The sequence below is a fragment of the Prinia subflava genome, chromosome 2 (assembly GCF_021018805.1).
Source record: "Prinia subflava isolate CZ2003 ecotype Zambia chromosome 2, Cam_Psub_1.2, whole genome shotgun sequence".
In the NCBI taxonomy this organism is placed as follows: domain Eukaryota; kingdom Metazoa; phylum Chordata; class Aves; order Passeriformes; family Cisticolidae; genus Prinia; species Prinia subflava.
This window is the reverse complement of record NC_086248.1, coordinates 73,906,120-73,928,795: the sequence shown is the minus strand read 5'-3', so window position 1 is coordinate 73,928,795 and position 22,676 is coordinate 73,906,120. Positions and strand designations below refer to the sequence as shown.

The 22,676-nt window shown below is 44.0% G+C and overlaps 1 protein-coding gene across 1 annotated transcript; it reads right to left on the bottom strand.

The window, feature by feature from the left end:
• Window positions 1-8,523: 8,523 nt before the first annotated feature.
• DACT2 (dishevelled binding antagonist of beta catenin 2) lies at window positions 8,524-21,745 on the bottom strand. The gene is given in 5 exon segments (XM_063390570.1): window positions 8,524-11,114; window positions 13,610-13,897; window positions 15,319-15,451; window positions 21,180-21,556; window positions 21,559-21,745. Coding segments are annotated over 5 exon segments (2,781 nt in total). The 3' UTR covers window positions 8,524-9,318.
• Between the last annotated feature and the right edge of the window lie 931 nt (window positions 21,746-22,676).

Here is a 22,676-nt window from a genome sequence, read left to right as displayed (position 1 = left end):
TCTTCTAGAGATTTGGTTTGATCTGGCTTGAACTCACAAGTGCTTACTGAAATGCTGGAGGCGAGTGTAAAACACAGGGATAATTTCGGCTCTCAGTCTCTTTAAAAATCAGGTTTGTTTTGGGGAAGATTTAATGATCTGTTTGCTTTTTTAAACACAGTTTTCTAACATCTTGGATGAATATTTAAAGGAAACCACCATCATTACCCACAGCTTTTTATTGAAGGAAGCCAAGTAAATCATAGATAGCAGACTTTGTATCTCAAAGACAGACCTTTAGCTTCACAGGAACAAGACGCTTTTCCTGCGGGCGTTTGAGTAAGTGAGAGCAATTAAAACTGACGTGGCTTTGTGCAGCTACTCAGGCCAAAAATACAATGACTGTATTATATATTACAATAGACACTTTATTTGTTGTATTCCTGCTTTCTCATAGCAATATATGTCTAGTGAAGACAGTAATTGTCCTAGCTGCCTTCCTTTTAGTTTTGTGTAATTCTGTATACTTACTATATGCACAATAAATATATATATAGTATAGCCTTTATAGTCTGCATACAGACTTGGCCTTCTTATACCTGGAAAGCTGATGTGATCTGAATCCATTGGGGAATACAAACAGTGGCCCTTTGTTGCAAACCACATCATCACACTGAATTTTATTATAAAAAGTGATTTTATTCAGTGCAATTTAGGCTCAAATTGGAATATGCTAAAACTAGTATTCTGCATCAGAGGCAGTGTCAACTTCAAATTTAGAGAGAGGCTGCTTAGGAGGCAAAGTCTGCTGTCACAAAGGAAACTGCAGGTCATGTCTCTGCTTCTTAGCAGAAGATGGACATGTTGGGATGGACAGACAGACACCAGAAGGCATAGAGCCTGGTTCCACAGGGCATGTTCTTACCCCTGAGCCTGCAGTGACCATCTCAGGAGAGTCAGGGAAAGCATCGTGTAAAGGGGAAAGTGGGTGAAATTAGTTCTTGAGTTATATGTATGTAATTACAGGTAATGGTATACAGAACAGTTTGTATAAAATAGAACAATTTGTATTTTGTTTCTACTCTTTCTCATGGATGCCTGTGAAGCTTTCAGCTCATACCAACCAAAAAGGGCTTGATATTCCTCCAGTTAGGAAAGGTGAAGATGACATCAAGGAGCTGAACTGATGTAGTGAGTGAGGACACTGAGGGATGGTGTGTTAAGTGGGGTCCTTCTCCCCTGCACTACACGGTCCCAGATGTGCCACCCAAGATGTGTGGTGGCTGCATTGCATGAAGTATTGGTTACACTTGAAAAAAGAGACAGTGGAGGCCCTGTTTGTTGCCTTTCAGGTTTTGATTTCTAGTCCCAACTGCATCCTTCTCTGCAATGGCTTCCCTTGTTTTCTAGGGAATTAACATGCAGTGTCCCCAAATTACATACCCCAAAGGCAACCATAGCAATGAACATAAGCCATAATAGTACTGCAGGCTGGTTGTGGTGAGGTGGCCAGATATTTTCTCATTAAAAGTTCTCTGTGTGCTCTGAGGTTAAGTTTTATAACCTGATGATTCCTTTAAGGAAAAAAAAAAAAAGGAATTCCTCTGAAGGAAAGTTCTTGGCTGCAGGCACAGGACACATGGCAGTCAGGGAAGTGACAAAGGCTGGGTGGAGGGGTTGGGGTGCAGAAGTAGCAGCCTCGAGGGAAGATGACCCGCAGGCATCTGACACCAAAGGCTGGGCTTGGGAGAGTTCCTTCGGCCACAGATGATGCAAACACATTTGGGATACTTGGCTCCTAACCCTGCAGTGTTTCGGTGGTGCACACACTTTCCTGACAACCACAAGCTGTTACTTAATGTGGGAGGCTGCTGTGATTATATACTAACCACAGAGCTAGAAAATTATTAACCCTCCCTTAATAACAGAGCTTTAAAGCGTCCCTTTTTATCACTCTCCCTGCCTATCTTGCAGCCTGTGTCAGTCCTCTGTACTTATTTAACACCATCTGTAGAGAGCTTTTCCCCTTGATTTGTAGTAACTTATCATCAGACTTTGAAACTGTTTTCCTCTCATCTCAGCTCTCCTGGAATTCTTCCTGTTTCTGGTTTTGTAGATTTGTTCTGAAGCCCTCTTCATCTTGGGCACTTAGGAGACAACATGTGGGTTTTCAGCCCTTTTTGATTTGTGAGCTTCTAAAAATTTGTAATGTAAATTCATACTGTGGTACAGTGTACTTAGGCTTGCTGGCATTAGGGGTTTACTATTCACAGTTACCTTTCTTTGACCTTCTAGAAGCAGGCTGTGCACTATAAATACTGGTTATAAAGCTGTGGCTGTAAGCACACCAGTATTATATCAATTTCAGTGCCCCAGAGACAACAGAGAAGATCCAGGATGAAACATAGTCAAAATCATAGAATCTAAATGTAGTGTGAAGAGCTAGAAAAGCCATTATACAATCATACCCATTTCATTAGAGGTAAAGGTAATTTGTTTGTTAATTACAAAGGTAATTATGTGACATAAGCCCACTTTTTTGTTAGAGGGAGTAAAAGGGTCAGAAATTTCTAACAGATGGTTAAATGTACATTTCAGGTGATTCAGATTTCGCTGTAAAAAACGTAAGCACAGAGGAAGCTTTCCTGAACATCTTGGTGTAACAAAAAAAATCACCAAATTATTTTCAGGAAATTCAGCCCACTCCAAAGTCACATTTAATAGAACCATCCCCAAACTCATTAGCTTCAGCAGATGTGATTAAAACAAAAAAGGGGAATGGTCATATTATTAATTTTAATCACCAACATCTTGTTCTTGGTACCTTTTCAGTTTTGTGACCCTTTTTCTTTGGGAAATACAGTCAGAGTCAGTGACAAGACACAAAGTAGTCCAAAACCCCTTTCTGCTTTGACTCCAGTTGTGGACAAGATCACATCCACCCATTCCATGAACTGCCTCTTCCCAAATATCTATATACAGATCTAATGCTTAGAAGATGTACAGCAAATTTCTATTTCAAGCAATAACTTCATAAACCTCAGTCCTGATGAAGAATAGAGAGTTCTATGCCAAGGTGAAATTGTCAGCCTTCAGAGGTCACTGTGTGGTTGATAAGCACCTTGTTCTTCCACTAATGCACAGTGGAACAGAAATAACTGGGAGGCAACAGATACTCATTTGGTCATGCACTGAAGGATGTTGAGCAACTCAGTGAGCACACTTAGTACAGAATCAGGAAAATCTTCCCTTTGGTAATAACTTATCTTCATGTAGCCCTTCATGTAGCCATAAATTGCATCTGAGACAAGGAATTTGTTTAACTTGAATGATCTCAGCATAGGAAATTTTGTCTATGCCCTAGACATTAACTTCTTCTATGTACTTGCCATCAAATAAGTTTGAAAGTGGCTTTCTGCATTTTACTTTTAAGATACAACCAATCTTCATCCTGACTGCAATTGTCTCTGCTCTTGCTCTTCCGGGTGTCAAGTCAGATGACCCTTCTAATAAGGAACATGAAAATAAATTTCTGGTTCTCTTCATTGTATTCTTTATGGAGAGTAAAGTAGAAAACAGTGGAAAATGCACAAAACCTCATACCACTGGCATTTTCTGCCAAATTCTGTACACCCAAACAGTGGTTAAACTTTTTCATAATTGAACCTTTTTGCTTTCATTATTGAATGAGCTAATAATCTTAGAAAATGTAAGATTTTATTTGTGTTCTGGCATTACAGTGGTCAGGACAGTCTTGAGTGAAAGCTTCATTGTTGATGCCACAGGTTGTCTTACAGGGTGCATTTTTAATTTCTGGATTTCTGCTGAAGTTCTTGTTGCATGGACAGTCAGTGTATCCATATCATTCCAAATTGCAAATGATAGAAGAATTTTGTGGGGTCTTAAACATAATAAGATATTGCATGAGTTAGAACCCTTAGCTTTTTAAAATCACTTTTGGGACACTAGGAGTGGAGAGAAAATATTGCATGTAAATGTGAGTGAAGGTTTTCAGTAATGCATATTTCCTCAGAGCAACTTGCTGGCCTGACATATGCATCTTGGTCTCAAGAGTAGGCATCCAGAGAGATTTGACAGAGCTTTTGAGCACATCCTGTTGCCCAAATCTACTGGAACTAAGATTCTTCATTTGGGGCTTCTAACACTGCAGTTTGGGTTCAACATTGCTTGATTAACCCTCCCTAGTCAGTTTGATCTGTGGCCTTTCTCCTCTTGCTTTGTAGCTTTACAGGATCAGCAGACTGCTGATACTCTTTCAGTTTGTGTTTTGAAAACCAAAATAAACATGAAATTCCATCACTGTGCAAAGTCCTGATCATTTCCCTGATTCATCACTAACACAGATGTGACACGTAGCATTCTCCCCCGTCAAGACAGCCATAAACACAGTTACTTCCACAGACTGCAGCACTTTCAAGAATGAAAGTGAGATCTGAAATCTTCCTGATTTTCTATCTGTCATGCCAATCATCCCACTTGCTGGCATCTTGAGAACATCATGAGGAGGATAAATGAATCTGTGGAGTAGCTCTAGTGACTTCCCAGGAATTGTGTCGTGGGTGAATTTGATGCCCTCCACCCCTAGTTACACATGCTGAGACAGGAAAAACACTAGAATGTTTTAGAAAAAAAAAATCTGTATTAGCTAACGATAATCTCCAGGCTTCATTATCACGATAACACATGGAATTAATAGAATTGATGGAGGCTGGACTCCATCTGGCTGGTTCATTTCAACTGCTATTCTACTGATGTTCTGCATTGCAATATAAGCAGGCATACTGTGATGGCTTCAAACATAAATATCAAAAATCAAGCCTTAGCTGGGCATTTTCCTATTGATCACTCTTCATCTGCAGCTGATGTGTCACAGTAGTTGTCTGTACAGAGTAGCAGCTAATGGTGGAACTCCAGGTCTCCTTACCATCCAAATAAGAGATGGGAAAACTGCCTGGATTTTGTATTGCTGTCACTGGATGTTTGCATTCGTCACAGGCAGGTTTCAGACAGAGGACCCTTGTTTTCCGGAATGATTATGTTCTTCCCTTCACATGGTCATTCCAGGTGCTCATGTCAGGGCAGCTTCCTTGGGAGCACGTTCAGTGAGGAGGACTGAGTTTGTGGTCAGGGAGCAATAGGAACTACAGCTCCCTGCAGGAGCCAAAGGCTTTGCTGTGGTGTGGAGGGCAGAGGGGGCCTGTACTTAAAAGCTGAGCTGCTCTCTTCCACTGAGCACAGCTGGAGTGAATCCTTCAGGCTAAGCGGGATTGAGAAAGGCTCAAAAGGGGTGGAAACTGAAAGCCACTGCTATTGCTTCAGAATAGCAGCTGTAAGATAGTCCTTCCCTGGCATGCTGTTGTCTTGTTCTCTGTCAGAGATAGATGCAGTCATAGATGCCTTATTTTGCTGCACACTTCTTTCAAAAAGCCTTTGCCTAATTGGAGATTTTGTACTTGGTGTTCTGGAAGGACTCTGAATTGGGACACTCCCTCATCTTGTAGCTCATGAGTGATGGGCCTGTGGTGGGCTTTGGGTGCTGGTGGCCCATATTACCTGTACAGCATCCAAATCACAGCACTGCCACATGAGCAGTGCTGGGACTGGGTTACAGCCCTAAGAGGACCCTAAAGAACCCAGCAAAGGTTGGTGGGGCTGGAACCACCAGAGCCCCTGGGTGCCATGCTCAGCCTGCTTCATCCTGTTTGCAACAAATCACTCCCCAAAAAGCTGCTGCTACCATCTGCCTTTCAGCAGCTCCTGGAGCACCTCTCTCCTTCAGCTCTCACCTTCAGAGCTTCAGACTAGGACGGGGAAGAAAACACAAAACACTCCAGCATAGCCTTGAAATGTCCACTGGGCTCAAGTTCATCAGCATGAGAATCATCCACAGCTGATTTTGAGACGCTGCCTTTCTTTTGTCCAGTGCCCTGTCTGACCAGAAGTCACTGCAAATGAAGGTTTGAAGGATGGTGTCCCTGACAAAACATCAGTTCTCTGACTCTGTCCCATGGTTTGGGTAATGCACGTGGACTTGAAAATCTAGGATTGTGTCAAGGCCAAGAAAACTGGTAATTATCCAGTTCCAAAATTGTTTGTGCAATAAAAGTATTAACAAATGTTTTTAAAATCATAATTACGATCTATTCTGCAAATTGTTCCTAAAGCTTCCTTAATTCCCTTTCTACTCTCTTCTTTACTTTCTTTTCTTTCCTTTGTGGTTTAGGAGCAATTTGCTCCTCCTGAAGAGTAAATGTCTGCCTAGGACAGAAGGAAACTGCTGAGCTGGCACACAGATTTCAGCAGTTTCAGATTGTTTCACTAGAGCTTGGAGTGATGATGACAGATGTTAGCTCCTGCAACAGAAACTCTGCAGAAAGCTGCTCTGAAGCAGCCATTAGATCTATACACTTGCTAATCAAGTCACAGTAAATGTGCTTAACTTCTCACTCCCGAAGTTTATCAGGTTTGGTGCTAGACTTCTAATTGTATCACCAACTGCCATTTTTGGCATTCTCTTGGGCCTCTGTAGTAGAGGAGGCTGCAAGGTAAAAAGGTTTTGTAGATTTCTTCTGAAAACAAACTGAATACTTCTATTTTGTATGGCCATGATCCCACAGTTGGACATTCTTATTTTCATGGTGAGGCTAAAAGACATTTTTATGATAGTTTTATGATGCTTAGCACATGCGCATAAAGGAATGATGCATTAGAATATTTATTGATGTTTGTTGATTTTAGGTATGTTTCCACTCTGTTTGCTTGGGTGGGAGGTATTCTGGGGTCCTGTCAGCAGAGCTAGCCCAGCCTCCAATGGACAGAGGCACCACACTTGTACCCAGTGGTTGTCAAAATTCTCCATGTACTTGCCAACAAAACACACTACAGTACACTAAACTATCATATTTTTGTGTCAGTATACCTGAACTATTGGCCACGCAAGTCTCCTGCCCTGTTTTGCACTGTTCTAGTTCTACCCTCCAGAGATCTGGTCCCAATGCAGTTTCTGCTCCAGCAGAATGTTGGGTTCATGCTGGCTCTGGGAGGAGTGACGGTGTCTCACCTGGCAGAGTCGTAGAGGCAGTGATACCTCGTCTGGCATAAAACCTGTCAGTACAAAATTAAGTCATCATTTTTCTTTATTTGAATTGGCAGCCTGAGTTCATTCTGGATCAGCACTTTCATCATGTGTCTGGCAATATTTCTGACGGAGTATTAACAGCCCTAAAGCGGGATTTACTGAGTTGTGAGACCAAACTTTTTGTTTGAGCATACTCTGATAAAAAGGCAGGGTGCTACTGGGTGGCAGTTTTTACCAGGTTTCAGAACACTCATACCCAGAGCACTTACCACTAGAAAGTTACAATTTCCTCCTTCAGGAAAAAACCACCCTCAAAATTCCTAACTAACCAATAAACCCCACCCCAACACAGAAAATCCCTGGATTAAAGGATCATATGTAACTTTTGACACACTCCCCCAAATGAAACCTTTTGTGTCAATGGAAAAAGGAATCCTTTCATGGTGTAGAAAGTCAACAAAGCATAAATCACTATTTTGTTTGTTCTGTTGCTAGACATGCTGAACAAGAAACCACTGCCAGACCTGTGAAATTCTCCCATTAATCCTACCAGAGTGATTATATCCAATACTCTTGGAACAATGAAAAAATGTTCAAACATATTCCACTGACTAAAATATAATGTTTTCCTAGTTACACTATGGATGATGCTATGTGCTAGTTAGAATACTAGAATTAAATTACTTTAAATATCTTTAACTTTTCTCCTCATTTGCCATAAATTATTCGAAAATAAAGTGGTTTCAAAACATAGCTTCCAAAGAACAGAAGGCATTGGGTGAAAGTTGTCTTTCAATATTTCTGTTTGCTACTGAATCTTTGGAGTAAACAATCACTCTTTTATCCAGTTTCTGCAGAGCACTTACCTTTTGTTTCAGACCCAGTACAGGCATCTGAATGAGGTAATGCCTACATCTCCTAGGCCAGGAATGTACTCAGACGGAGCACTGAAATGGGGTGGGAGGATAATACCTGCTCTTTTGTGAATTCAGGGTGAACTTCAGCTCAGCTTCCAGATTACTGTGTTCAGAGGAAAGAATTAGGACTGCTTGTCTGAACACAAAAAATTGACTTCTTCAGTTTAGACACTGATACAAAGCTTAACATCAGTGCCCTCAAACGCATTCAAAACACATTACATATATATAAATATATGTTTTAAATTAAGAGTTTTTCGTGACAAAATTGCATCAGTTTAAGTGAGCATAGTAAACACCACCCTGTCCTCAATAAAAATACCATTTTCAAATTCTGTCGTTTAGAAGCAGGTGCTGAAAAAGCTTTCCTGAGGTAGAGCACGAGCAGAGCCTAGTTCTGACTGAGGTACAGCAATCCTCTGAAAATATAAAAGAACCCCTCTGCACAGTGATCATAAAAACACAGAACTGTTTCATATTAAGAGACCAGAATAATTTTCTTTAGACATCAAAGTCAGACAAGCGTAATTTTCAGAAGTACGTTAAATAGCATTTATTGAGTTTGCAATTTCAGGGGCAAAGCTATAATCTCAGTCCTGGCCAATCACACACTGTGGCGTGTCACCCTCATGTTCTTTCATCCATTCAACAAATGAACAATAACATGGAACATCATAAAGAGGGGAGTTGAAAAAACAACCCTACAAAAAAAGGATGCAAACGGAAGTCTTGTTTTCATTCACAAATACACTTGCCTTCTTGATTAAGCATACTATGTTTTATGGAAGAACAGACTCATCCTCCCGATGTTTGGGAGAAGGTATGGGATGGGTAATCTGAAATAAAGTAAAACTGTGTAGAAAACAGAACTTTTTCATACGACCACAGTAACAGCTAGATGGTTAGTACAGACTTCAGACTGCAAAGAATTTCTGACAAGTGGGAAGTAACACTTTGTTCTTAGCAAGTCCTTGTGTCTGGACTGATTCTGTGGGTGCATATGGTTAAAAAACCACCGAGGGCCTGCCTGTATAATCTTACAGGAGAGTTGTTTTCATTTTCACCATGGTGACCCTTCTGGATAATTAAAAAAGTCATCAGATAATATACACAGATATTCATATTTACAGAATAAATGGCAAAAGAGGGAATTAGATACAGAGACATTTATGTCCGGGCATTAACAAACAAAATCCCTTGTATAGACTCAGGGATTATTCACAGCTCCTTTAAGAAAGTCTTTTTCTCTGCACGAGTCGTCTTAGTTTGCAAATGAGAGCCAAGCAGGATGTCTCACTATAAGAAATAAATGCTTGCTCTCCCTTAAACCATGGTCATGACCTTCAGGGAGGCAGGTTGGAACCTCCTTATCTTCTTCTTCAGTGCCTTTGAAGCTTTGATGCGACAGATTTTGGGCACTGGAGGAAGATGCCTGGAAGAGGCCTGGACAGTCACGGATTGTCTGACTGAACCTTCAGGCCAAATCAGCTCACTTTCATCCCCCTCATCATAGTCAAGAGCAAGGCTGCTGCTGTTACTGCTGCCATCCGACTCGCTTTCACTGGACTCGCTGTCCCCGAACCGGTTGGCTGTGAAATCGCTGACCTCCCCTTCGCTGGTCTCTGCGATGGTGGAGTGGAAGAGGGAAGCGCAGTCTGCGGAGTACTCAGAGTGGTCTGACTCGCTCTTGGCATAATCCCCGTGGTGCTGACCCTTGGAGCGAGCCCGCACGCTGACCGTGCGCAGGACGCCCGCTCTCCTCGCTGCCTGCCTTGGCGCTCCCAGGCCAAAGCTCTGAGACAGCCCGGCCGGCTGGGCCTTGGCAGAGATCTCCACTGTGGACTGCCACTTGCGCTGCTTCTTCCTGCTGCCTGTGTCCACACAAGCTGCTTCCAGGGGATACAGTGCATTGGCAGAGGCTCCGTAGAGCTCTGGCCTGGATGGCGCAGCAGGAAGCCTGACCTGCACTGGGAACAGACTCGACTCTGAGCATGATCTGCCAGCCATGTCACCAGAATACGAAGGTCTCCGCACAAGGCTCTTCATTCCTTGTGGTCTTTGGAGCTGATTCCACTCAGCAGCCAGCTTGGTGGCCCCATGAGACCCTCTCACCTTCTCCATGCAGAAGGCTTGCTTCCCAGGCCGAACAACTTTTTCGCTGTTCCTCCTCTTTATCTTCACTGCCTTTGTTTTGGAGCTGGCAAACTTTACCCGGACTTGATGGGATTCTGCAGGGACAAACTGAGCATGAACAAACTCAGCTCGTGCCACTCGTTCATGACCCCCAGAGTGAGCCAATTTGGCATTGCCACACCTTTTGATAGGCATTTTTTTGTGTGGGACAGCTTTAGCATTCCAGGTGTCTGGGCTAGAGTCCTCTTGACAGAGCTGTGAGTAGGACAAACTGCGCTCCACGCTGCTCTCTGTTGCTTCTGCCAGAGGAGAGCCCCTTGCTGCTGACTTGGCAGGATAACAACTATTCACAGCTGATGGCTCTGTGTCAGGCCGAGTGGATGACTGCTCTTCATTCATACAGCTCACGGTCTCCTGCTGCTTGGCACATTCCCCCTCTGGCACCTCTCTTGACAGCTTCCCTTCAGCTTTGTTACTCTCCAGAGAACTCGTCTGTTTTTCCAGCTGGCTACTGGTGCTGTTGATTTTCACTCCACCGGTGCTGGGGGTTATGAGTCTCTGGTGCACTGCGGCTGGCTGGCTCTTCAGAACCCACTCACTGCCCTCAGCCCGACTGCTCCCTTTGCATCTCGTCAGCTGCAGCAGCTTATTGATGTAGCCCCCAGGCTTGACCTCAGTGGCTGGCCGAGTCTTAATCAAGCTGGGACCTGTCGTACTAGGCATGGGTTTGCTGGGAGGAGCTTGGAAGAAGTCTGATTCTGGGGAGGTTCCCACCAGGGAGAAAAGGGGACTTTGTAAAGCCACTGCATGGAGAGGGCTTGGGTAAGGATACACATCAATGCCATTCTTGGAGACCAAGTCATTCTGGAATTTGGGGTCCATGCCGAGCAAGTGCATGTCTCCATTATGGCACAGAGGCAATATGGATTTGGGATCCATTTCCTTCTGAAATCTAGCATCCGCTGGAATGAGTCTTTCCAAGTCACCTATATGGTGGATGAAAATAAACAACCTAATTAAATCAAAGACAACATTACATTCAACATGGTTCATGCTAGAAATGCTATATCAGAGAGATGTGATAGCTTTTCTAAAATCAGTAGCATGGATAAAGAAAGAAGGTCTTCCAAGGTCAATGAATTACTTTAAAGCTTTTATCACCTAAGCGTAACAGAATTTAAAATGCCTTTTAATGCCAACAATAAAACTCTTACCTTTGCAGGAAATTTAATCTGTGCTACTTGGATGAAAGTAATTATGTGCATATCAAAAAAGTTCTAAAATGTCACAGACCAGCAGGAACCCAACTAGACAAAAACAAGGGATTATTTTTATTTCTTAGCAGAGAAGCCATAGAAGAATGAACTGAAGAATCTTTATTTTCACAGAGGAAAAAAAATCTAAGGCAAACTACTCAGGCAAATGGGAAGGGTAGTCCCTGAAGATGACATTTACAGACACCGATTCCTTTCTCTTCTATTTTGGACTACTGTCAAGGGTGCTGTAATTTACTCTTGACTGCAGCACCCTTGTCCCAGGAGCATCTCCTGTGCACAGAGAGGAAAGGCTGTTTTCTTGTGCAAAGGAAGGTTGTTCCATCCAGGCATGTCATTCAATAGAGCACTATGGTGCTGTGTTACCTCTGGGACCAAGAATACTGGAACCAGTTAGCGTGGATTTCTCTGTACTACAATGCAGACTTCAGTGCCACCAAGTCCTCAGCTAACCAATTTCCTGGGTGCTTCATGCTGTCATGAAACCCAACCACCACATTCAACCACATCATTCACAAACTATGTGAATAGTCACACGATGACTATCTATGCCCAGTGACAGGAAGCTTTTAAAAGACTGCAAAATTTAGGGGTGGTCTGAATGTCCTACCTATGCACAGACCTGCCACAGCAAAGGTTAGGATAACAACCTAACAACCTTACTTCATAATGAAAATTCTTTAGGAAATTGTTGGCATTGTGTAATGCTGCACTCTTTTGCAAACAAACCAGGAAGGAGTCAAAAGCATGCTGTGCTTGCAGGTTCTCAGCAAGATTTCTGCTTGCCACTGAAAGAAAAGGCAATTGGTCTGTACTTGCAATTTCCTCTAAGGGGAGGAAAAGAGAAATTTCTTCTTCTCTCCAAATGATGATTTTCTAAAGTAAAATCTTTTGCTTCACTTCCTGCATTGTGGTCAACTTTGAAGAAGTTGTTTGTAAGAATTGTTTCTTCAAGACTATACTCACTACTACCCCACTAGTTTTGTTTCTCACTGTGAAGGAAATAAGAGGCTGTAGCCAGGAAGAAGGGCTGAAGGAGGTCTGCAATCTCTCTCCCCCTCACCCCTGCTCAGTATCACCTAGTCTATCTCTATATCAAAAAAACATAAAGCCCCTGGAGTCTCAGCAACATGTTTCAAGACAGGAAAGTCTCAGAGAGCGCAAAATTCTGCAATCTGAACATAGAAGCCATGGGTCATTAAACTCAGCTTCATCCCCAGCTTTTGATGAGCCTTGAGAAGACTTTTCTTTCATGCTATAATTACTGCCATCCCTTCAGGTGTGTCTACACGCCTAAGGATAGAATAGGTGGTCTTTGTTTCTGTTCCAAGTAAGCCAGAGGTGAGTTAGCTCAGGTCCAGTAGCTGTGGGAATGATTCCAGAGCGGCACAGTTCCTGAAATTATGTTCCCCACAGCTTCCCTGTTTCTATAATGGAACCGCTACACATCTCACTGGATCACTCTAAGAACTGTACTATCACCAGACTGCTTTGGGGCCATGAAGAACCCGTGATAAGAAGTGATATGATGCCACTTTATAGACAGTAAACAAGAGATTTGGAATATTAATGGACTTGTCCATTTTGTTGAAGCTAGCGTGTAAATTCATGGCTGATCCACTTTTCAGGCTCATGACTGCTTTCTAGATAGTCAATTAACTTTTGGCATTTGTTGTCCCTAACTGTACATAACAAATTATGAAAAAGAGTCATTGTGCAAGTCAACAATAATTTGTTGTAAATAATTTGTGTAAATAGGGAATTTTGAGTTTACTTGAATTCTTTCATACATCCCTGCACTTTCATACAAGGTATTTTAAATACTGATTTTTTTCTGATTTCACATGCAGATCATTTAAAAAAAGTTATTTATTTTTAAAACCTCAATATTCTTTACAATTTTCTCTCATACCCTAGAGTATTTTTACATTTCTAAATGCATAGGTCCTCGTATTTGTTATTGTTTCATACACATATTTTTTATTGATTCATTCTAATATTTGTTACCGTTTTAAAGTATGTGAAGTATCTGGAGACAAGGGGTTGGACAGTAAATGGTTTGGCTCTGTGGTTTTGATCCACTCTCACTTTGTGTATTGAAAGTAAGAACTATATATTGATTACACATGGCTGAACAAGGTCCTAAGAATAATAACCAGGAATCTGCCCTTCTCTTGAATGAAGTATCCCATTCTGCTGTCATTTACCTGTGGACACTGGCCTTGGTCTGGACCTGGCAGGAGTTCCAGAAACATCTCTGCTAGCTGCGATCCGACGCCCATCGCTGACATAGGCTCCCTGCTGCTGGAAGCTGGTGGTGTGCACGGTAGTTTCATCTGCAGACTTGGGTCGGTAATCAAACACGCTGAGCCTTGCTTTGGGGTGTTGAGAGCTGGGTAAGAGACTGGTGTGGGAGGAGGAGATGGACTCACTGTACACAGAGGTGCAGGAGTTGGACAGTGAGCAAGAACCACCGTCACTCAGGTCATAGAATCCTGTAGAGTTAAAATAAGTAGGATATTTCATATTTACAGCAACTACACATGCTCTGTACAAGAAAAGTGCAGAAAATCAAATAAATCTTTATTTGCTATGTGCCACAAGCCTAAATTTTATGATCATTTATTAAGGTAACAATCAACAGAGGTATATTCTAATTCAACCAACCTTTATTTGGCTTCTGCATATTTACTTAGGCCCTGAGCCAGCTTGGCATGCACACGCCTGCTTAGTTCTGAGGGTGGGATGGGATGAAGTGCTGCACCATCATGCCCAGTTCTTCAATGGAGAATGTCTTTGGGATTATGATGCAACTGGTGTAAGGCAGGGACCTCTGACACAATTTTAACTTGTGCTAGGCGCGATTGGATGAGTGGATTGGACAGAGCAAAACCAGCCTGTGATCAGAGCTGCCAAATGTACGATAGCTGGAACGTCTAAGGGATGGAGACTATCTTCTCTGTCCAGGTATTGAGATAATTTCCAGTAACTGTGGAAGCATTAAAAGAGGCTTTGTACAAATTCAAGGTAGGAAGTTTTATTATTCCTCTCTATAACAGAGAAGGAATATCTTCCTTTGAACTATGTTCATGTGCCTAAGCACAGAACTCCTGAACTTAAACATACAACAGAAATTAGCACTTTTTATATGCACTCTAAGTACCAGGCTGCAAATCCATATGCTCTATTCAAAAAAATAAAAAATCTTCTTGTCTCACTGAAGACTTGAGGCTTTGCAAAAATTCTGTTTAAAAGAACTACTTTCATTGTCTCTGACTAGATAACAGAAACCGGTTTTAGCAGACATCCTAGCTATAAAAGTCTGCAGTACAGCTCTCTCTGTTAATCAGGCCAGAAACCTGATACCCAGTATCGTTCTGTCCCTGAGAGCTTCACTCAGTTGGGGTAGTTTCTCTCAATGTCTTTTAATAGTGCTGTTTTGCTTCTATATAAATTCATTTGACAGGAGCACTGCAACGGTGATTTTCAAAGCCCTAGTGAGGTTCAGAACCCTTCCTGGACTCAAGCAGTGTGTTGACATTGATGTTGGTATCCACTTCTTTTAAGTACTCTAGCCATTTTACCAATGGTCATTCTACACTGCACAAGATAATTAATACATAAATCTGTCTCCTTCTCCTTTCATGTGTGGCCATAGAGTTCATTAAAAAAAAAATTTAAAAATCCAGAAAGAATACTGCTTGAGTGAGTGACTGAGCATTTTCCAACTAAATCAACTCTGCAGGAAAATTCCTAGCAGCTCTGTGAGCCCACTCTGTGCTAGATGACTATTATCCACCTCAGCCACGGGGCATCGTTTCTGACCAAATAATACAGAGAGTTTTGCTTAGCAGTTGACTCTCTTCAGCTCTCCTAGCACCATATTCCTAGGAATAAATAGCCAAGTGCACGTTACCTGAGCTGGGCCGGCTGTCACTATCCAAGTATTCACTGGAGGTCTTACTGACGTCCAATTTCAGCTCACTGATTCGCTGGTCCAGCTGATCCAGGTGGCTCTTCAAGCCGACATCCTGTCTCCTCAAACGAGACTAAATCAAGGGAAGGAGGAAATGAAGAATAACCACAGTTAGAATCGCAGCAGCAATGCATGCATCCAGGCCACCTGTGCCAACAAGACTTCTCAAGAAGTGTTTTCCTTAGCTAGGGACTGTTGCAGTTGGCTCTCTGTAACGAGATTGACCTAATGGACAAGGACAAAACATTTTGTTTCTTAGTATATATTCTTCTGCCCAGCTAAACATGTTCTGAATACTCACTCTGAAGGTACTAATTTTAACTTTCGGCTTTTTTGTTACAACCATGGCACGAACTGTATCGCAAAATAAGAAAGAAGTCTTTCAACTAATTAACATATTCTTATTGCACTGCACTTTGCCATACACTCCCTCTGAGCAGAGCAGGAGATAAACACTACGGATTGTCTGCATGAACTCTTAAGATCTGCCAGATGAAAGGAAACCACTGTGGTTGAGGTACAGGCAGCATAATAATAAATACAGGCAGCATACCCTCTCCAGTAAAACCCTTGGCTTTGATGACATGTCTTTACAGCTGAAAGGATAACACTAAAAGAATTGTGACATCTATTGTACTGCAAGTTTTCCTTGCTTGTCTTGTGGCCTCCCTGCATTTCCTGGAAGGAGAAGGTGGCATTTGAGTATGGTGGGGAAATTACTGTATATAAAATAAATGCTGTCTCAAGCTTGTGAATAATCCTTCAGAAGCCAGCACTAGATCTGCTGCCTACTGCAGTCACTGACCAGGCTGATTTGAGGTTACAGCTCCTGCAGTTGCTCCCCCAGTATTTATGCTGTCATCTTGGCAAGGCAGATGGCCAGGTGTGAGGTACCAGCCAAAGAACCACAGTTGGCTTCTGTCACAAACTTCTCACACGGTACCTGGCAAATTATCTAAAGCCCAGTCACTATTTAGGCAGCTTCTAATTATATCACACCTCACCATCCATCCTACAATACTTTACAGAAAAGTGGTCTCTTGAAGTTGGTTGTAAAGTTGTGCTCAAAGCCCTCAAGGGGATACATTTCCATTCAGTAATGGTAAGAAAAACATTATTAAGATTCTTCTTTATGTGGACATTTCATATTTAAAAACATAAGTGGCAGTTCTATCAACATTTCTAACCTCAAATACATAAAAATAAAAAATCTAGGTGCTTTGAACCAATTAAAGTATCTTAAAAATTAAATGACATGCAGAAAATCAAGATCAGTATGTGCACATTTTTGCCTCCTTCCTTTTGTACAAATTATTCAGCTTTTAACATTTGCATAGGTTTCTCCACAGCCATAAATACTAAAAGAAAAGAAAGGTAAGGTAATCACTAAACTATTAGAAAATGTAAGAAAAAAAAATACAGATGCCCTGAGTTTCACAAGAAAACTCTTGGGCCTGGTGATGCTGTTGAGAAGGAAAAAAAAGGTATTTTTATCATGCTTTTAAAGAGGACTGGAGGAACATATAAGACACAAGAAATAAAGCCTCTTTTTGTTTGACTCACACATCTAGAAAGATTTAAACTCAAGAGGTTCATTACTGCTTCCTAGAAAAATCCATAGTGATTTTCCCTCTTCCTGTTTCACATAAACAAAAAAGAAAGGAAGAAATGGACAATAAAGGAGATTTTCTATTCCATCTGAATGATGAATGCATGACCTCCTCTGTACTTCTTTATTTCGTGGTTAAAAAAAAGCAAAACCATGCCATGCCTTCTTCAATCCCACCTACTCAGGAAATCACAAAGTTTTGTTTCCATGGCTGGAATTAATTGCTTAATGATTAATGTTTTGCCAGCCAATCCCTCAGTCTGTGGTTTCTGATTAATGACAGAGAGGCCACAAGGCTCTCAGGTATTCAAACATTATTTATTATACCTCCAGGTTCTGTCTGCGCTTTCACAGCGTTTTAACCAACACACACAATTTACTCATCGTTTTTAACCCTTTTATGGTGCCTCACACCATTGGGTTTTCATGTTTCCAGCCGCTGACCCAGCTTTGATCTTTCAGTTAACTACTTCTGCACTCTAAGAAGAGAGGCATTCCCCAAACCATTTGGACAAGAATGACTTTTCCGGTGTGCTTGTTTCAAGCTGTTATTGCTCCAATACCACAGCAGCACTCAAAACAGTAAACCTTAAACACACTCTCTATTCACAACATGAATTTTACATGTGACAAACCCTTGCAGGTAGAACCATCTGTTTGCTTTGGGCAATGCAGCTGTGAAGACTTCTGGGCACTGCACAGTACGGGACCAAACTTTTCCAATCGACATGTACTATCAATGGACTACAGTTTTGGAGAGGCAAACTGGCGATATCATGGTACCACCCTTTATCCGGAAGGAGGAACATTCTCCAACAAGCAAGTTCCTTTACACCAACACAAGCAGGCACCCCAAATCAAGGCACCAAAACCCACTGGTCATACTTGACTGTTCTTCTCAACTATTAAGCTCTTCAGTCAAAGGGCGTTATTGACACTTCTTAGCTGTAGATTAGCATCCTATGACTCTATTAATCGGACTTAATTATGGAATGCACAAAACACAGCATTCTTTTCTAGTTTTGCCCATCTAGAAACTAGTCACCTATGAAAGTCATCTGTCATCAGTCTTTTTGTAACTGATGCTGCAAAGCAGCCAGTTTCAGAGGGAAAGTACTATCATCTGTCCCAGACTTGTAATAAAGCAAGGTAAATTCCTTCCATAAGGATCTCTTTCTCTCAGCTGACAAAATTTTGTTATTTAAAAATAAAATAAAATAAAGTCCCTGGTTTAAAAGATGTTTTCTTCTTTTTAAAATTACCTAAAGGGGAAAAAAATCTGTGTAAAATGCAGGGTACCAAGCTTTTTTTTTTTTTCTCTTCAGTATAATGTGTCCCTTCTCACATTTTTATAACATCATAAACCACCTGAAAGCTTGCAAAACAAAATCATCAGATTCAAATCAAATAAAATAAGGTTTATAAATATGTCCTCTGAGGAAAGAGCTGAGAAAATACTGAATGTTGCAGCCTTTGATATCCACCTACACTGACAGCAATCATAGATTTCTTTCTTTACATTAGCCTGAATTTGCATCTCTTCTTTTTCCTCTTTGTCATCATGATACAGTTTGGCTAAGAAGAGTTTAGCACCTTCAGGATCTCTGATAGTGGGTGGCATCACTTAATTCTGCTCTTCTGCTACAGAATTGACCCTGCCTGCACTGTAGTAATCTGCAGTTGCCAGAAAAGACCTTGGCCACCAAAAAGAGCCCCCAGTTAGGGCAAAAAAGGGATGACTGTTAAGGGTAGCAGACTGCCTACAGCAGAGTGCTAGAAGGGCAACTCATCACTGTCTCTGGTAAATGCTGTTGCGGAAGAGACTGAGATTCTGGAATGGCATCCACACGTGATGCCTATGGCATTTGATGGCTCTGCTCTATTATTCCCACTAGTCAGACTCGAGCCCTTAAGGTTTCTGCCTCTGCCCGCCCATTTCTCAACTTGCCATTACAGAAGAAGCCTGGCTTGAGTTTTTATCTGCCTTGTTTCCACTGCTAAGATGCCTTCAACCACTTTCAGCTGATACAGCATTCTCATTTTATGTTGTGAGGACCAAACTTTTTATGAAATAAACTGTGACCATGCTAAAGCTCAGGGCTACAGTACTCCTTGAAATCTGGAGCAAGGTGCACTGCAAAGCAAAGTTACATCTACACTGTTAATGAGTTTCCCAATCTGAAAGCTTATGGAGCAGCAATCACAGACTGCACTGTCCATGGGCCAACAACAACAGTTGTTGAAGACTTATCACCCCTTGAGTAATGCTGTGCTTTGCATTTTCTGTTGTTTTCGGTTTCAACTTAATTTCCTGCAATCATGAACAGATCTTTTATGGCTTTTAAGTGCAATATACTGCTCATGAGTCACTAGGAAAGTTTTCAGCCCGTGGTCACTGAGATCCCAGATCTGTGAACTACTACTAAAAGGACTGTGAAAAGCCTGTTTTCAACTGGGCTTATTTCACTGTTAAGGAGACTTGAGGTATGCACCTCTACTCAGATCTACATCTGCAATTTGCAAGGGGAAAAAACCAATAAAGGTATCAGGAATACAGTACAGTCTGAAAAGCCTCCAGCAGCCATGGGTCAATCAGAAGAGCTCTTAGTAATACTTAAGTATTACTTCTTTAGGCATTCACACAACTGTATTTTTGCTGAAGAACTTGTCCCTGGATTTATGCAGTTCTGAGTCATTCTTCTCAAGCTTTATGAACATTTCCCTCCCAGGCATCCCAAGAGACGTTTCCTATAATTGCACTGGCATCTACTGGCGAAATCTGTCCCTCTCTGGACGTGTGCAGGGTTATTCTTGAGTCCACTCAACTCCTGCATTTCTAAAGGCAGCAATTAAAAGCCTTTTTTTTTCCTTCCATTTTAATGGCTAGTTTCTCCCACGTTCTTGGAAAGCCTTGTAAGGTGCAAGTAAAGTCCTGACAAATTAATCTGCCATTTTAATATTTTATTTGAAAAATATTAAGGCAAATGAGTAATTACAGCACAACAGCTGACATGAAAAAAAGTACAGTCACTATGATCAGAGCTCACTGTGTGATTCTGTTATCCCACTGACCTCAAACAGGCAATAAATGCCTTCAATTCTTTTGTTTAACTAAAAGAAATAGAGTAATTACTTAAGATGATCAATGACAGGTAATCAAGTGGCTGGCTGTCCACTTGTCTTGTATTTTCTTAATTGAATCAAGATATGCTTGCTGCTATGTTTTCACGCAGTGGTGGCTCTGTTTCTCTGAAGGTTAAAGCCCATTTTATCCTGAGATGCTGCCTGAGAAAGCTGAGAATAACCGTGCTGTTTTCACACCCGGTGCATAACTGATGGTCAAGATCTGCACCAGTACAGCGAGGGAAAGGATTCTGAATTAAGTCCGAGTTTACTGAAGTGTGTAATTGCCTATACTAGAGATTAAAGCCCTTTACCCTTTGATTATTGTTTCACCTGTAAAACTCGTTTCAGCTACAATTCATAATTGCTTTTTAGTTTCAGAAAACACCCCCTGTGTAAGTGGCCGGTGTAGCACTTCAAATACAAGGCCTGGCATTCAGTTGTTGTTCCCTTTTGATCACGCAACCTGTGGAAAGAACAAAGTACTCCCGTCCCACGAAGCGTTTCCTGGCAGCTCGCCTCCCACGGGCGCACAGCGGTGCGCGGGCACAGGCGGAGGCGCAGAGGTGCGCGCACACCCACCCCAGCCCCCGAGCGCTTCTGCAGGTGCATCGCAGCCCGTGTCTCCTCATCTACGCAAACGGCTGCTGCCACTGCGAGCTGAGCGCTGCATTGGTGAAGTTAATCATCGCCTACTCCTCGGCTCCGATGAATGAGCGGTGCCGGGTTAACAACTTCTGGCCGGCGCTCCCGCTGGCACGGCGCCCGCCACCGGCACTGCGCGCTTCGGGCGGCCGGGCAGCCCCGCCGGAGCCGCGGCAGCGCCCGCCCATTACAGCGGCTGCGGCGGGCTCGCCCGACCGCCCCCGGCCCGGCCGCCCGGGCCTGCCCGGCGGGGCGGCAGCGGCGCAGGGGCGGCAGCGCCCTGCCCGCCCCGGGCGCCGGCGGCTCCCGAAGGGCAGCCCGGTGTGTGACAGCCCGGGGCGGTGCCATCCGCCCGCGCTCGGCGGCTGCGCTCCCGGGCCGGGCAGCGGGGCGGCGGGGCGTCCCGTCCTGTGCCGTGCCTTACCAGCTGCTCCTTCAGGGCGGAGAGCGTGGCCTCCAGGCGGTGCTCCTTGCTGTGGGCGGACAGGGGCTGCTGCTCTCCGCCCGCCGCCGGCCGCTGCGGCATGGCCAGGGCGGCCCGCACCAGCTCCCGCTGCTTCTCCCGAAGCACCTGGAGCTCCTGGAGGCCGGCGAGGGCCGCCTGCAGCCGCTCGCCCACCCGGCCGCGATCCCAGCCGCCCGGCCGTGGGGCGCCCAGCAGCATCGTCAGCGCTGCGCCGCGACACCGGCCATGGCAGGGGGGCGGCGGGGAGGATGCGGGGCTGCTGCCGCCCCGGGCCGTGCCTGCGCTCCCCTGCCCTCGCCCCGCTCCGCCGCTGGCACCGGAGCGAGTGAAGGCAGTCGTGGCGGCTCCTGCGGTTTTGGAGGAGAGGTGGGGACGGGGGAGGGAGAGAGGGAGGGCGGGAGCGAAGGGAAGAGGCTGCGGCTCCAGGCGGTGCCGGGGCCACCTCTCGGGTGGATACGCGGGGAGCGGAGCCAGTACCCAGCGCTCCCTCCGCCCCGCGCGGGGGCGGCTCCTGCCTGCCCCATCCCTGCCCTGCCTCTGCCCAGGGGCTGCCCTCGCCTCGTCCTCCGCCCCAGCAGCCAAGAGGGATGGGGTGGCCGCCCTCTCCCGGCAGAGACAGGGGCCGCCGAGCCGGCACAGCTCGGCACGAAGCGCTGGGCTGACAGAGCCGGCTCCGGCCGGGAGCGAGCCCCGAGGATGCTGCGGAGACCGGAGCCGAGCCGAGCAGCCGCTGCTGCTGCGTGCACATTAAAGTGATGCGAGGATATGGTGCGAAGGATGCTCGCGGGTATAACAACGCTTCCCTCGCAAGAGCGTGGTGCCCGTGACTCCATCCTTCTGCTCCTGGCTGGTGGTGCGTCCCGCCAGGCACAGGCACAGCACTGGCACTCCTCATCCTGCTCATCAGAAACCAGCCCACCTGGGATCTCACTCCACAAGTTCGCTGTCTTGTACTGAGTTGTTGATTCTCACTTTGGAAGCAGGGCAGAATCCTGTCGTGAGGTCATTCCCCCCAAAGTAATTTGTAGGGCTCAGGAGGTGCTGTGAATCAGACATGCAAACACAGTTGGCCATGGAAATTCAAGACTGTGGTGCTGTTGCTACCAAGAAATGCCAGCATTTAAAGCTCCCAAGACAGGCAGCTGCAGCTTCTTCAGAGGTAACTGGTTAGCAGGCAGCAAAGCCAGAATGCAGAATCTGTAGTGATGCACTAGGGGACAAGTAGCCCTAATGGCAAGAGTCTGATGAACACAGTAGAGACTATGCTACAGGAGACATTTTTTCTGCTGCCTACACAGAAATAGGAAGCATCTACATATCCTAAGATCACTGTGTGCCACACTCTTGATTGTCGTGTGTTTTATTCTCCATGAAGCAGAGATCACATGCAAAACCCATCTGTCTGTCCGTGGTTATCCTCTGTTCAGTCTGTGGCATATCTTTAAAAACTAGCAC